Below are 12,700 nucleotides of genomic sequence, written 5' to 3' on the forward strand. Positions count from 1 at the left end.
AGAAACTGTGGTGCTGCGTTGGTGGGGGTAACAAGGTAATTTGGTAATATCAACTAAGTTGAAATTGTAAATTGGCCACCGTAAAGAGTTAAAAAGGTGACGTTTCGAGCGTTAGCCCTTCGTCAGACCGAATGGAGGAATAAAGACTGATAGTTTCGAAAGAAACTGTTTGGGGCTGTGTCGGTGGGGGTAACGAAATAATTTGAATATATCAACAAAGTTGAAATGGTAAATTGGCCACCGAATGGAGGAATTGTGGGTTGTGTGTGGGTATATAAGCAGAAAGTGAAGCTACGCTATTGGTGGGGGCATGGTGACGAGAAAAACACGAGTAAATTAGTAGAATGAAAAGCGTTCGTTGATACCTGTGGGATTAAGAGTGCTGATTTGGAAGATAAACTTTTGTTCGAGAGTTTTGCGGCTTTCCGAGCTACCTAAATGTAAGGAAAGACCGCAGATTGCCATATGTTGTTGCTTAGAATGATTAGGTAGATTAAAGTGTCTAGCGACTGGTTTTGATGCGTCCATGTCATTCCTTTCTACGTCGCGAAGGTGTTCTCGGAATCGGTCATCTAGTAGTCTTCCTGTTTCGCCGATGTAGAGCTTTTTGCAATAAGTGCAAGTTATGCAATAGATGACATTAGCTGAGGTGCACGTGAAGTGATCAGTGACCTTAATGGGTCGTTTGGGTCCCGATATTTTTAAATAACTTTGAAAGATCCGGCCGGACTTTTAGATATTGTGTCTGGACACTTAAAATTGAAAATTCATGTGGAAAGATCCATCATCAACTATTACACTACTTATAGATTGTACTAAAGTGTGTGATTGACTATACAAATGTTTATTGCCTCAGTTACAATTCTCCTGTGAGGGGTTACGGTGGAACTGCCTTTCTCCAGGGTAGGGTAGGGGTTCTTCTTGCTCTCCCTATTACACAACACTCAGAAAATCATCAGAGCAGCAAGTACAATTGAACCAACTGTGCAGGCGACAACCTTGGCCGTCGAGGAACCTAAAGACAAAAGTCAAGGAGAGAAGAGACATTTCGCTGAGTTCAACCTCGTTCCCAGGGTTTTTTACTCATTTTGGGGCATGGAAAAGCCCTGGGAACTAGGTTGAGCTGAGCTTATTCCAAGAGAGATGGCGTTTACTGTTAACCTAGCTTTTAAAAGCCCAATAGGGATTTCACCTGAGGGACCTGTCATTATTAGACAACTGAAGGAGGGAGGGGAGGAGAGGGAGGTCGCATAGCATTCCAGGGGAGCGGAAGGGGGATTAGCCGCTGCTAACAGAGTATAAAGGAGGGGCTATAGAAAATTGTCAGTGTGGGGGGGGGGGGGCATAAGAACACTGCAGAGCATTGCGGGGGAGGGGGGACGATGGGAGTCTGTGAATTAAGTGGCAACAAACCGAAATCCTCCGTTCCCCCTACTCACGCAGTAAATAATGACGGGCCCCTGAAGTCAGTTAGACTTACCTGTAGAGGTTGCCAGAAACGTGGCCTTAAAACCTTTGTAATTTGAAGCTGACTTGTCAGATCTGAAAATCACTCTCATGTAGGATCCGCTTGACTCAATGTCCTTTGGTTTTTCTTTACCGCAGAATCTTCCTTTTTTCGCACTGTTACTTTCTCTTCCATCACGGATTTCTACATAATCTTCAGTACATGGCTGGCCAAAGCTGGGTTCCAATTCAAACCTGTCAAAGCTGAGTTTCACGATTTTTCCATCTGGTACAGTGATTAGCCAATCGCAGCTCATAGCTGGGGGGTAAACTGAATTCTTCTCTGGACTTTTAAGAGTTCCATTTGAACCAGTTAACATCAGGTTATTATTGTTGACGTTTCCTCGGTAACACAATTCCTTAGAATAGGCATCAGGAGCTGGGAAAAAGGGATAAACAATGAGTTAACTCATCGTAAGACTGAAATTCGTTATCGTTATCGTTAATGTTAACATTTCTGTGATCGTTACCGTTATCGTTGTTGTTATTGTTATTGTTATCATTATCGTTACTATTATCGTACTTGTTATCGATACTGTTCTCGATACCGTTATCGTTACTGTAACCCTTACTGTTATCATTGTTGTCATCGTTACCGTTATCGTTACTGTCATCGTTACTACACTGTTATAGTTACTATAATGGTTTCTGTCATCGTTACTGTTATCGTTACAGTTACTGTTATCGTTATAGTTACTGTTATCGTTATAGTTTTTTTGTTTTTTTTGTTTTTTTGTTATCGTTATAGTTAGTGTTATCGTTATAGTTAATGGTATCGTTATAGTTATTTTTCTCGTTACCGTTATCGTTAATGTCATCGTTACTATAATGGTTTCTGTTATCGTTACTGTTATCGTTATAGTTAATGTTATCGTTATAGTTATTTTTCTCGTTACCGTTATCGTTACTGTAATCGTTACTGTTATAAATTTTTCTTAGCATTGCTTAGAGTTGCTTTTAAACAAAATGTAGTACGCACTTGCATTCTTTGGGAAGTTGAAAACCCAAAATTCCTTGACCAAAACAAATAAAAACAACACAAAAAAAAAATAAACAAACAAAAATATGACAAACATTGCTTTAAATTGAAAAAGATCTCGTGATATAGAAATGACAGCATGAGATCAAACACCCATTTAAGTTATCATCAAACGGAAACGATAAGAACATAAACTCTTGAGAGACACAAGTGACAAATTACTTACAAGCGTCCAAAGAAAGGTAACGGGCCTTGAAGCCTTTTGAGGCAAGGCGACCTAACTGATTAAGCCTAAAGGCGGCAAACGAGACCCGCATATAATTTCCAGTGGAGTAAACATCGTATATGTTCCCCCAGATCGGCTTGTTCAATGCACAGAACATAGCAAGCTCTTTGCTATCTTTCAGCCGCCCATCTCGGATCCGCACATAATCTGTTGAGTCCATTTCTTGACAAATAGCATCTGGTTCAATTTTTACTCCTAGATTAAAATCTTCAAATGTCAACTTCACTCTTCGACCAGCGGGAACAGAGATCACCCAAGTGCACTGCGCAGCCATCGGGTAAAGAACAGGGTAATCTGGAGTAAAGAATGTGCCCGACAACCCGCCAAGCTCGAGTACTTTATCTAGGCTATCCGTCCTACGACAAATACCAGCGGCTTCCTCTGGATGAAATAAAAACGACAGAGACTTTAACCACCAGTCCAGGGATAATGTTCGGTACTGAATCTTTGACTAACCTCGAACTCCATTCTAGGATATATGGTGTGAGTTAATTGTAAAGATAATGCTGCATTTATACAGCACATTATCCATATGAATATGCTTCAAAGCGCTTTATAACACTTTGCGTGGGGCTTCACTAAGCAGTTTTCAACTTTTGAAAGGAAAATTTACAGATGCAGCCAATTCAAGAATTTTTTTCAAATGGAAACAAGGCCAGTTCAGCACCATAAACTACATTCCCTATCCTTTACTGGAAGTGCGTGCGTTCTTCAATTTTTAACGTTCTCTGCTAACCAGTACAAAGGAAATACAGGAGACGGAGCTTATGGTTTATTGTCCTGATCCGTGAAGACTAGGACGTCTAAATCATTCGCAGATGTCATACCAAAGACGTCACATAACTCTTAACCATCTGCACGACATTCTGGCGCTCAAACGCCTGGGCTAACTTGGCAGCGGTTGTTCATACATAAGTTTGTATCATTTCTTGTCTTTCAAGCTTTCCTTTTCTTTCCCTTCTTTTTTCTTTTCTTTCCCCTTCCTTTTTTTCTCCCTTTTTTCTGTTTGACCTCTTTTTTTGTTCCGATTGTATGAGCATAAGACTAAAGCTAACTTCATTAACAAAGTGAGTGGTGATTGACTTGCCTTCCATAACGGCCGAAATGTTTAAACTAAATCCCTTGTCGGAATAACGTCCATCTGACTGGAACTTGACATAAAGGAGCCGTCCAGTGGAATAAACAACCTTGGGAGATACTGCTCCACAGTATGATCCAAGAAGATCTGACAAATTAGTGCTGTTACCATCATAGAACTCCAGTTTGTCATTACAAATGAGAAAAGCCGTTTTAGCTTCTTCTAACTGGAAGCTATTAAAAGTGACTTTCAATATAAAACCAACGGATTGAGTATCACTGGCAACTTCAATTAACCAAGTACATGTCGAGTTGTTACTGTAATTTGCAGGGTAGTGGGGACTCGTGATAGTTGTGTTGTGCCATCTAGAGGCAGTGACTCTTTGAGTAACATCGGAACAACCTGGAAAAAAGTTACAACTTTTTAAAATTAACATTGCGCAGAAGCATTACAAATCGACATTTCGTGTCTTTAAACTTAAAAAAAATTGCCCTAAACTTCCTTCAAAAAGCAAAGTTCGCTACTGTGACACCTTCCTGACTTGTTCAAGTGTTTCCACATTTAAGCAGCTATAAAAAGATAATATCAAAAATTTTCTGAAGGATTATCTGACTATCAGAAAGAAATGTTCCAACTTACTGTTGCTCTGCGCAAACGAACCCAATGAGATCAAGGAGATCGTCAATAAAACGTAAACTGCAGAGAAAAAAAAAAACAGAAACCGAAAATATCGTGAGGGTCAAACCTCAAGTCATTTACTGCAGCAAAATAAAACTAACATAGACAGTCAAAGACTGCATGTGGCTGCTGTTATAGCACAATTTTTGTAGTATTGAAAAGAACTGGAGGTTGTGTAATGACGCTAGCAGGTAGCGTTGCAGAATATTTGTCTCAAGTGCAAAACTGAAAACCTGCCGCATCCCACATATTTATGAGTACCCTGTTCCTCAAGAGGAAGATGATTCAAGAATGCATTGTCTACTTGACAATCGACCAATAATTAAATGATAACAAATAACAACATTAACAATGATGATGATGATGATGGCGGCAAAGTAATATAATAATGGAACTAGCATGAAAGCCTCGTGGTTCCCCTATTCTCTGGTCTCAAACAATGACTACCTGTGCTTCTTTTAATTACGCTTATTAATTGGAAATACCTTTTTTTTTTTTCTTTCTTTTGAGACTTTTGTCTTAAGATATTCCGCCATTCCGCCCATCCACCCCTTCCTCCATTCCATCATTCTGTTGAATAACTCAAGTTATTATCCAACTACACCTAGACGAGTACAAATATCACGCGGAATTTGTACTCTTCTATTGTAGTACCGGTTAAACAGGTTTTCTCGCATCGTGCAGGCGAAGAATTGGATTGTAGTTACAAAAAAAAAAAAAACAAGGTGAAGGACAATTTGAATCATATTTCCGACGACGAAAAGTCAGAATGACTGGCAAATATAGATTCAAGTTCATTAGATCAATCGAACGAAGAAGAACTGCTTGACAACCAGAAATTTCTTCATTTAATGAAGAAAATAGAAACAGCAGCACAACAACGCGCCAATTCCGTTCCGCTTCGCATACTTCTGTCACACACTCCCCGTAAATAATCATCCGCGAAATTCGCCCGCACTGAAATAACAATTGTGCGTGTTGGATAATAAATAACTTATTAGACGTTTTGTTGTGTAGTATCGCTGAGTATTTACGGCACAACTCGTAAAAATACTCGGCGATACGGGCTCGTCAAAATACGGCACAACTCATAAAAATACTCAGCGATACTACACAACAAAACGTCTAATGAGAAAAATGTATCGTAAAACGCAGATTGCTCGCCTCGCAAATTTAGCCGCCGTTTCCGGCTAAAGTCGCTGATTTAAACTGTAAAATACTCTCTTTTCAAAGAAAAAAATTTCCTAAGAGTTCACATAATGTGCAGAAGACGTGTACTGAGATATTTCTTTTAGGAAAAGTTTTGATTTCAATTGTGCCTTGGTGAATGCTACTGTGAAATTATTTTGCAATGTTTATCGTCTTTGTAGCGTCACAGTACGGCAAGAACTAAAAAGATTATGTCGTCGGATCTACATAATTTTCTGATTTATACGGTAAAATGCTCTCTCTTCCAACTAAAAAATTTCCCCAGAGTTTTACGATGCACGGACCACACCTGAAAAGATAATTCTGTATGGAAAATTTTTTGTTTTTAATCGCGCACAATTCTGAAATGATTGTGAGATGTTTATCGCTTTCTGCTTTCTTCCATAGTGTCACGGCAAGAACTAAAAACATATTGTGCTAGTGAATGTAATCCAGAAATCACAAAAGGAGAGGACTCAACTGTGTATCAAGTGCGAATGTCGAATTACCAAGATACTTCAAAAGTAAACAAAGAGAAGCACTGAGAAACATCGGGTCAAAGTTGGGTCGAGATCAGAATTCTACCGCTACACTCACTCATTTCCACAACGTATATGTGTGACTTCGTGGTTTGCACGTTACGTCATTGCCGCCATGTTGGTGGACGTAAACAATAGATAGCTTATTAGCTCTTTTTGTTCGTCCACCAGTATTTGTTTCTTTCACTATTGTTACCTGTGTCTCTAGAGATTAGTTGCAAACCACCTATACGAGGCAGTGGCCTCAAAAACTGCAATTACCTTCCACCACTTCAACATCACTGGCCGGAAAAAAAGATTCGAACTGAAGTTGAGAAACGACTATTGTTGGTGGATAACAAAGGAATTGCAGGAGGCATTAAAATTGACAGACGAGAAGAGAAAGAAATGAAAAATTGAGTGACTCTAGTCAAAGGGTAAAAAAAGAAAAGAAAAAAAAAAAGACTTCTGGCGACAAAGAATCACACGTTTGGGTGCCATATTTGTTCCTTTGATTTCTAGAAAAATTTAGACCTGTTTGCCTACATATATATTTAGTATAATTTCAGAGCTGAACAAAGAGTTCAAGTGGTTCCTTATAACAACAACATTGACTTTATTTTTTAAAATGAAAGAAATAAAGGCTTTTGTAGCCCGCAGTGAGTAAAAAGTTCAGAAATATTGGGAGGAGCACAGCGATTTTTGATGTCATGTAACAGATGTCATGTGACGCTATATAAACCGCTCCGCGCGGTTTATATGAAATGTTAAATAAAATGTTAATAAATGTTACTAAAATGTTATGATTTTAGAAATTTCTCTATTGTTCAGCTCTGAAATTATACTAAAACAATTATTCGCCTCAGGTTCGGTGAATATTGTCGAATAATCCCCTCGACTTCGTCTCGGGGATTATTCGACGATATTCACCTCACCTTCGGCGAATAATTGTTAAATATAAAAAAAAAAACACACCGATTCACAATTTTGACTGAATTTCTTGTTCAGATAAAATTGAAACAAGCGGTTGCGTGCAGGAAATTTATTTGTATATTCATCTTGAAAGGCTTCGCTGTGGAATAATTTGCTTACAGCACTCAAATTATGAATGTTTGTAGACAGCATTTCACCCAGGGCATGCTTGTAATTTGGCGAGTGTTTATGTCGCTGCGACGCTCGAATTTTTTCCAGCAGCCGGATATTTGGATCGTCTTGGTTCCCGTTCATACGTTTCGTTTATCACGTGTGATACATTCAACTCGACGGCACATTCAACCCTTACATTAAGTTCCCTCTCTTCTCTTGTATGTGGCTAAGCGCTTTATTATTGATGCTGTGTTACTGTTTACCTCATCTCAACAAAGATACGCACTTTATCCGCCTTTTTCTCGCAGTTCTTTTCGCTCAAAGCGCTTAACGTGAAATAAGAGAGAAACCGTGTTTGTCAGATACAATGAATATCAGATATAATGAATATACTTTCACGGGTTTATTACGAATCAACTTAACGGCCTGCTCCCAGTTGGCTTGTTAGCTCAATTGGTAGAGCGCTGCACTAGTATCGCAGAGGTTAGTGGTTCGAATCCCGTACAGGCCTGATTTTTTTCAGATCTGATTTTCGTTATTGCATAAATAGCGCTATCTACTGCGAGGATCGTGCATCATACGTAAACCGTGTTTGTGACAACCGGGTAAAGCCCATTTAATTCGTTACGCTTCAAGAAACAGCTACTGCCTAACACACACACACGCACACTCCTTCATAATTTAATACCAAAAGACTTGACCGAAGATATACTCAACTTACCTAGAATCTCCATTGCTTTCCCGATTGCCATGGGAGATTCGACGAAAGGAGACTTCACTTTAATATGTCATTCGCTTGCAAGAATTGCTTATTTACATTTCATGACATATATTATTGTGTCAGCGGTCGCCCAATTAATAGAGACTTTAAGATCCACTACGGCGAGGCTCTGGTACGGCAAAAGTGTGAAAGATTACTTCCGGTGACGTCACTACTTACAGTTCGAGCAAGGTTTCCCACCGTAGCATGGCTGTCTGATGCAGGAAACATGGCGAGTTGACGGAGTGTTCACTACGTGAGTAAACTATTGTATTTTTATCGGATCTTTTATCGTTAGAATGGAAAGGGGGCATAAAAACGTTAATTTGTACTATATTTTAAAATAATATGGGTTTTATGACGTTCTTTTAGCAAAAAAAACTTGCTGGAAGTGTTCCGAAAGATGGACAAGTCAGACAAGCACACATCGCAAGCATTGTAAGTTCGAAGTTGTTTTTACTTTTGCTCACTTCTAGTCTCTAAAACACTGACGTTTAGCGAAGTTCCATGCAACTTAGAAAACGGGTCACTGCTGGAATATAGGATGACTTGGTTTGAAAGAGAAAACTGTTTTCCTTTCCATTTTGTTCATTTTCTGTCGATTTAAGCTTAAGCTTACAGCTGAGTGAAATCACTTGACTTGGTTGTTGAGTTTGCCCCTCTTTCAGAGCTTTATGATGATAGGCAGTATCTCTCTCTTGAAATTTGCTCCTGAATAATGACAAAAACTTTGTTAGAACACATTAGCATTCATAGAACATTTTTTATTTTAAGGGCTTAAGATAAGGTAAACCAATTTTTCACCTTCTGGTGGGATGCTTTGAAATTACACATGCACTCTTTAGCAAATCTAGGCGCCAGTATATATAAGCTAATGGAAACTCTAGGATATTTTGAAGTCGTGAGGGAAGTTTTTCTCCTGATCTGAAAAAAAAAGTCGTAAAGCTAAAACAGATGTACGCATAATTGTTGACAATGTATCAGACTCAATGTCAAACCCAGCATTTCCACTTGTAACTTAGAAGAGACATTCTACTTTTGCATCTAAGCAGAGGAAAACTGTATGCTTATTTCAGTTTTACCCAATAGCTTTGGTTAAAAATTTAATCCTCATTTTGAAAAGAAGTCGTGCTGGTTAATGCCCAGATAGATGATGACATTCTTTATTTTTCCAGAAATTCCAGTGTCACAGGTTACTGTTCTTTTTTCCTACTCACAAGAGCACTTGATTTCTGTTCTATTATTTTTATTAGGAAGTCAATGCAATGGACAAGAGAGCATGATATCCTTCTTTGCCGAGAAGTCCTTGCCCTAGAAGTTTATAAACACAAAAAGGGAACCAACGAAGCAGGGCGACTGTGGGATGAAATTGCCAAGAATCTTGGAGGGTGCCAAACTGTCAGATTTAAATCTAATTTATCTCAGCGGGCCGTCAGGGAGAGATTTAACCTTATTCAAGGCAGATTCAAAGAAAATGAAAAGACAGAATTGGCTGCATCTGGAATCTCTGTACCAGAACAAGATGAGCTTGATTTACTTCTTGAGGATATAACAGAGAGAGAAAGAGATGGTATTGCAAAAGCTAATGAAAAGAAAGGTCAAGAGAAGGCCACAGCAGAGGATATTAGAAACAAAGCTTTGGAACGGATGGGGCAAACAAAGAAACGAAAATCTGAAGTTGGCCAAGAGTCAAAGGAAAGAAAATCCAGGAGAAGCAGTAATAAGGCTCTCCAGTTTATGCAGGAGAAGGCCAAATCAGACATGACTTTAAGAGAGGAAGAGCTTAAGATAAGGAAAAAAGAAGAAGAGACAAAAGCTGCTCAGTTCACAACAATGTTCACTCAGCAGCAATCCGTCTTGCAGGCAATGGCCCAACAACAAGCTCAACAGCAAGCTCAACAGCAACAACATAATCAACACATGCAGATGTTAATGGCACAGCAAAGTCAGGCATTGATCTCTGTCTCAGAAAAAGTCTTGCAAAAAGAGTGACTCAAAAGAGTCTGGGATTTTTTTAAGAACAGTTCACTTTCATTGCATTGGAGTTTTATAGCAAGAGGTGTTAGATTAAAAGGGATGTGAAATCACGTACTCCATGTATGATTGTTATTAGCAAAGTTGTGTTTTGGAGGCAGGTACAGGACTGTATTTGAAAGTTTGGATGTGCATGGAAGGTAATCAGAATGTGCCTTTATTTTATATTTGTCTTGTTTTAAAAAAAAGGTTAAATGGCTGTGTTATGCAAACAATTGAATGAAAAAAAATGTTTCTCCTATAGGACATGCAAATTGTTGTGTTACTAGTTCAATTTTCTTTTCGTGGGGACAAGGAGTAAGGGCTTGTTCACACCAGTTGAGCAAGCACAACTGCAATAATACCCAACTTTGACATCTCTAAATTGTGACTCAGGCTTGGGCACAAGCACAAAAAACTTAAGACATTGCATTCTCCTTGTGCTTACACTTTCCTTTTGTAACTGAAATGCACTAATGTAGGGGCAAGTAATATAAAAACTATTGATTTTAGGGTTGTGCTTCCTTCGGGCTGATTCACCCTTGTTGAGAACTTGAATCTTGTCGCTCTGCTTATGTCCTAGTGAGAGCTAAGGTTAGTAGTGTCATGGCATATGCAATTCTGAAGATACACCTATCTGGAAAGTCTAAGTATGTGAAGAACAAGGTGGGGTGCACAAAAAATATGGCTTTTGCTTTCATAAATAACCTTGAATCCAAGTACTTTTGAGATTTTCCATGAATTCAAGGGTCTTATGCAAAATAAGTTTCAAGGTCAGGAGGATCACACAGGAAAAAATCTGAGGTTGTGTTTCCATATAGACATGTTAGCCCATTTCTAAGAATAGCACTAACAATGTACATTTTCCCCACACTACTCAGTCCCGACTTTAAGTTCTTCTTAAAGTCCAGAAACTTGAAGTAACTTATTATGTCTCCAAACAGCTACTCCACACTTGTTCTCACTCTTCTCATAGTAGTATTGTAAGCTTCCATCTGTGGGTTAAAGCTCCATTTTTAAATGGACATTGAAGGTGTACACGAATGGGGTAGGCAGGATCCCCGTAAATACAAAGTGGTTGTCCAGCCAGGCTGAAGGCATACTGATTGAGGTCACGCAATAGGCCAGAATCAGCCAGCATACCTGCATCATGCTTTCTGCCCTCTGCAACAAAATTCATGGAGGCACTGTTAAAGTTCAGTCAGATAAGTGAAACCAAAGTCTTATAACATTTTGTTGAAAGAATATTGAAGCATTGAGGGTCTCAAAGGAATAGTTCATTTTTCTTGAAACTATGACAATTCAGGGAAAAATCAAACTATTCATTTGCTTATTCATGTATTATGAAATATTGAAAATATTAAAGGAAACATGCTTTTCTCTGGAAATAGTCAGCTTGGCTATGAGAGTGAAATGTTTTTATAAGAGGGTGTTTTAATTTCTCATGAAAAAGCAGTTGTATGTTTCCAGGAAGTCTTATTCCATACAATTTCCCACGATGAAAGAGAAAAACAAAGCACTTTGGCAGTTGCCTCCTCACCCTGACCCCATATTCAATTTTCTAAAGAAAAGGCAACTTACCAACAGGGCCATACATATTTGCAATCATTCCATTCGGGGTAACAACAGACTGAAATTTGATTCCATGGACACGTTTGTGTCCATTGTAAAGCAACCTCTGGTTAAGAGTGCCGGGCCTACAAACAGGGCGAACTGTCCCATCAACAAAACCAAAACAGTTATTAAGTGGGCTTCCTTTTCGGTGAACAACTTCAGCAAATCTTTCAAGATTGGCTTGGCTTAGCAGCTGATGATTCCACTGCAGAATGCGATGACTGTGAACTTGATAAATATAATCTAAAACTTGATTAGTTATCGTGCACAATACAGGAACGGGCTCAGCGAACAAGTGGACCCTGTCACTGTATCGGCAAGGGTAACACAACCGCTTCAAAAGCATACACAATCCTTCGGTTCCGTCACAAATTGTCCCTTGGTGACAACTTATAACAGCAGGAATCCGTTAAGCCCGAGAAATTCTTGGGATGTCAGCTTTCTCGAACCGAAATTCTGAGAAACATTCATCTTCGGTCAGGTTTTCGAGGTCGAAACGTGGATACAACTCACACGGCAAGTCCAGGTTTTGTGGGTTGTAAAGGTCGTATAGTAAGAGAAATTCGGCGTCATCGAGGACATTCATGTCATAATAGAGCATTATAAACTCTCTCAATTCTTTCCAAGAGACCATTTTTTCTAAACAAACATACAAACATACGTACAACAAAAAAACTTGGAGCAGAGTTTTATTGTTTATATCGAGTTCGACTTCGCCGTACTGCACAAAACTTAATCAATTTGGGTTTGGCGGGAGACGGCGTAGTCGGCCCAGTCTCTTTCGGTTACATCAGCCGTACCAGAGCCTCGCCGTACTGAATCTTAAAGTCCCTAATATTGCATTAGATGGTACCAGCACAGGCTGCCCAAGCTCTCTTTGAGAACCACACAAGCAACACAATTTGCATATTTATAAGGATTTGCATGGGATTTTCTACAAGATATCCACAGAGATAGTTAAAAGTGAAAATATTAAATAAAAATGGCTTACCTT

The 12,700-nt window shown here is 39.0% G+C and overlaps 2 protein-coding genes and 1 pseudogene across 4 annotated transcripts; 1 reads left to right on the forward strand and 2 right to left on the reverse strand.

Annotated features, from left to right (window-relative positions):
- Positions 1–823: 823 nt before the first annotated feature.
- Positions 824–8,469, reverse strand: LOC148722916 (bone morphogenetic protein 1-like). Its single transcript, XM_088733655.1, has 6 exons — positions 8,041–8,469; positions 4,489–4,545; positions 3,859–4,251; positions 2,712–3,152; positions 1,481–1,885; positions 824–1,015 (listed from the first exon to the last, which is right to left on the reverse strand). The coding sequence occupies exons 1-6, from the start codon at positions 8,069–8,071 to the stop codon at positions 945–947; spliced, it is 1,398 nt and encodes a 465-aa protein (XP_088589781.1). The 5' UTR covers positions 8,072–8,469; the 3' UTR covers positions 824–944.
- LOC148722917 (uncharacterized) lies at positions 8,214–10,270 on the forward strand. Of its 2 annotated transcripts, XM_088733657.1 has the most exons (3): positions 8,214–8,335; positions 8,452–8,517; positions 9,333–10,270. In XM_088733657.1, exons 1-3 carry the CDS (start codon positions 8,298–8,300, stop codon positions 10,069–10,071), a joined length of 843 nt encoding a protein of 280 aa, XP_088589783.1. In that variant the 5' UTR covers positions 8,214–8,297; the 3' UTR covers positions 10,072–10,270. The 2 variants fall into 2 exon arrangements, with proteins under 2 accessions (XP_088589783.1, XP_088589784.1); XM_088733658.1 differs by lacking the exon at positions 8,452–8,517 and having other exon boundaries at positions 8,299–8,335.
- Positions 10,271–10,790: 520 nt separating this feature from the next.
- LOC148722918 (uncharacterized) lies at positions 10,791–12,618 on the reverse strand (annotated as a pseudogene). Its single transcript, XR_015991833.1, has 2 exons — positions 11,674–12,618; positions 10,791–11,256 (listed from the first exon to the last, which is right to left on the reverse strand). The product of XR_015991833.1 is annotated as an uncharacterized LOC148722918 (transcript).
- Positions 12,619–12,700: the final 82 nt, after the last annotated feature.

This window comes from Stylophora pistillata, chromosome 9, assembly GCF_964205215.1.
Source record: "Stylophora pistillata chromosome 9, jaStyPist1.2, whole genome shotgun sequence".
In the NCBI taxonomy this organism is placed as follows: domain Eukaryota; kingdom Metazoa; phylum Cnidaria; class Anthozoa; order Scleractinia; family Pocilloporidae; genus Stylophora; species Stylophora pistillata.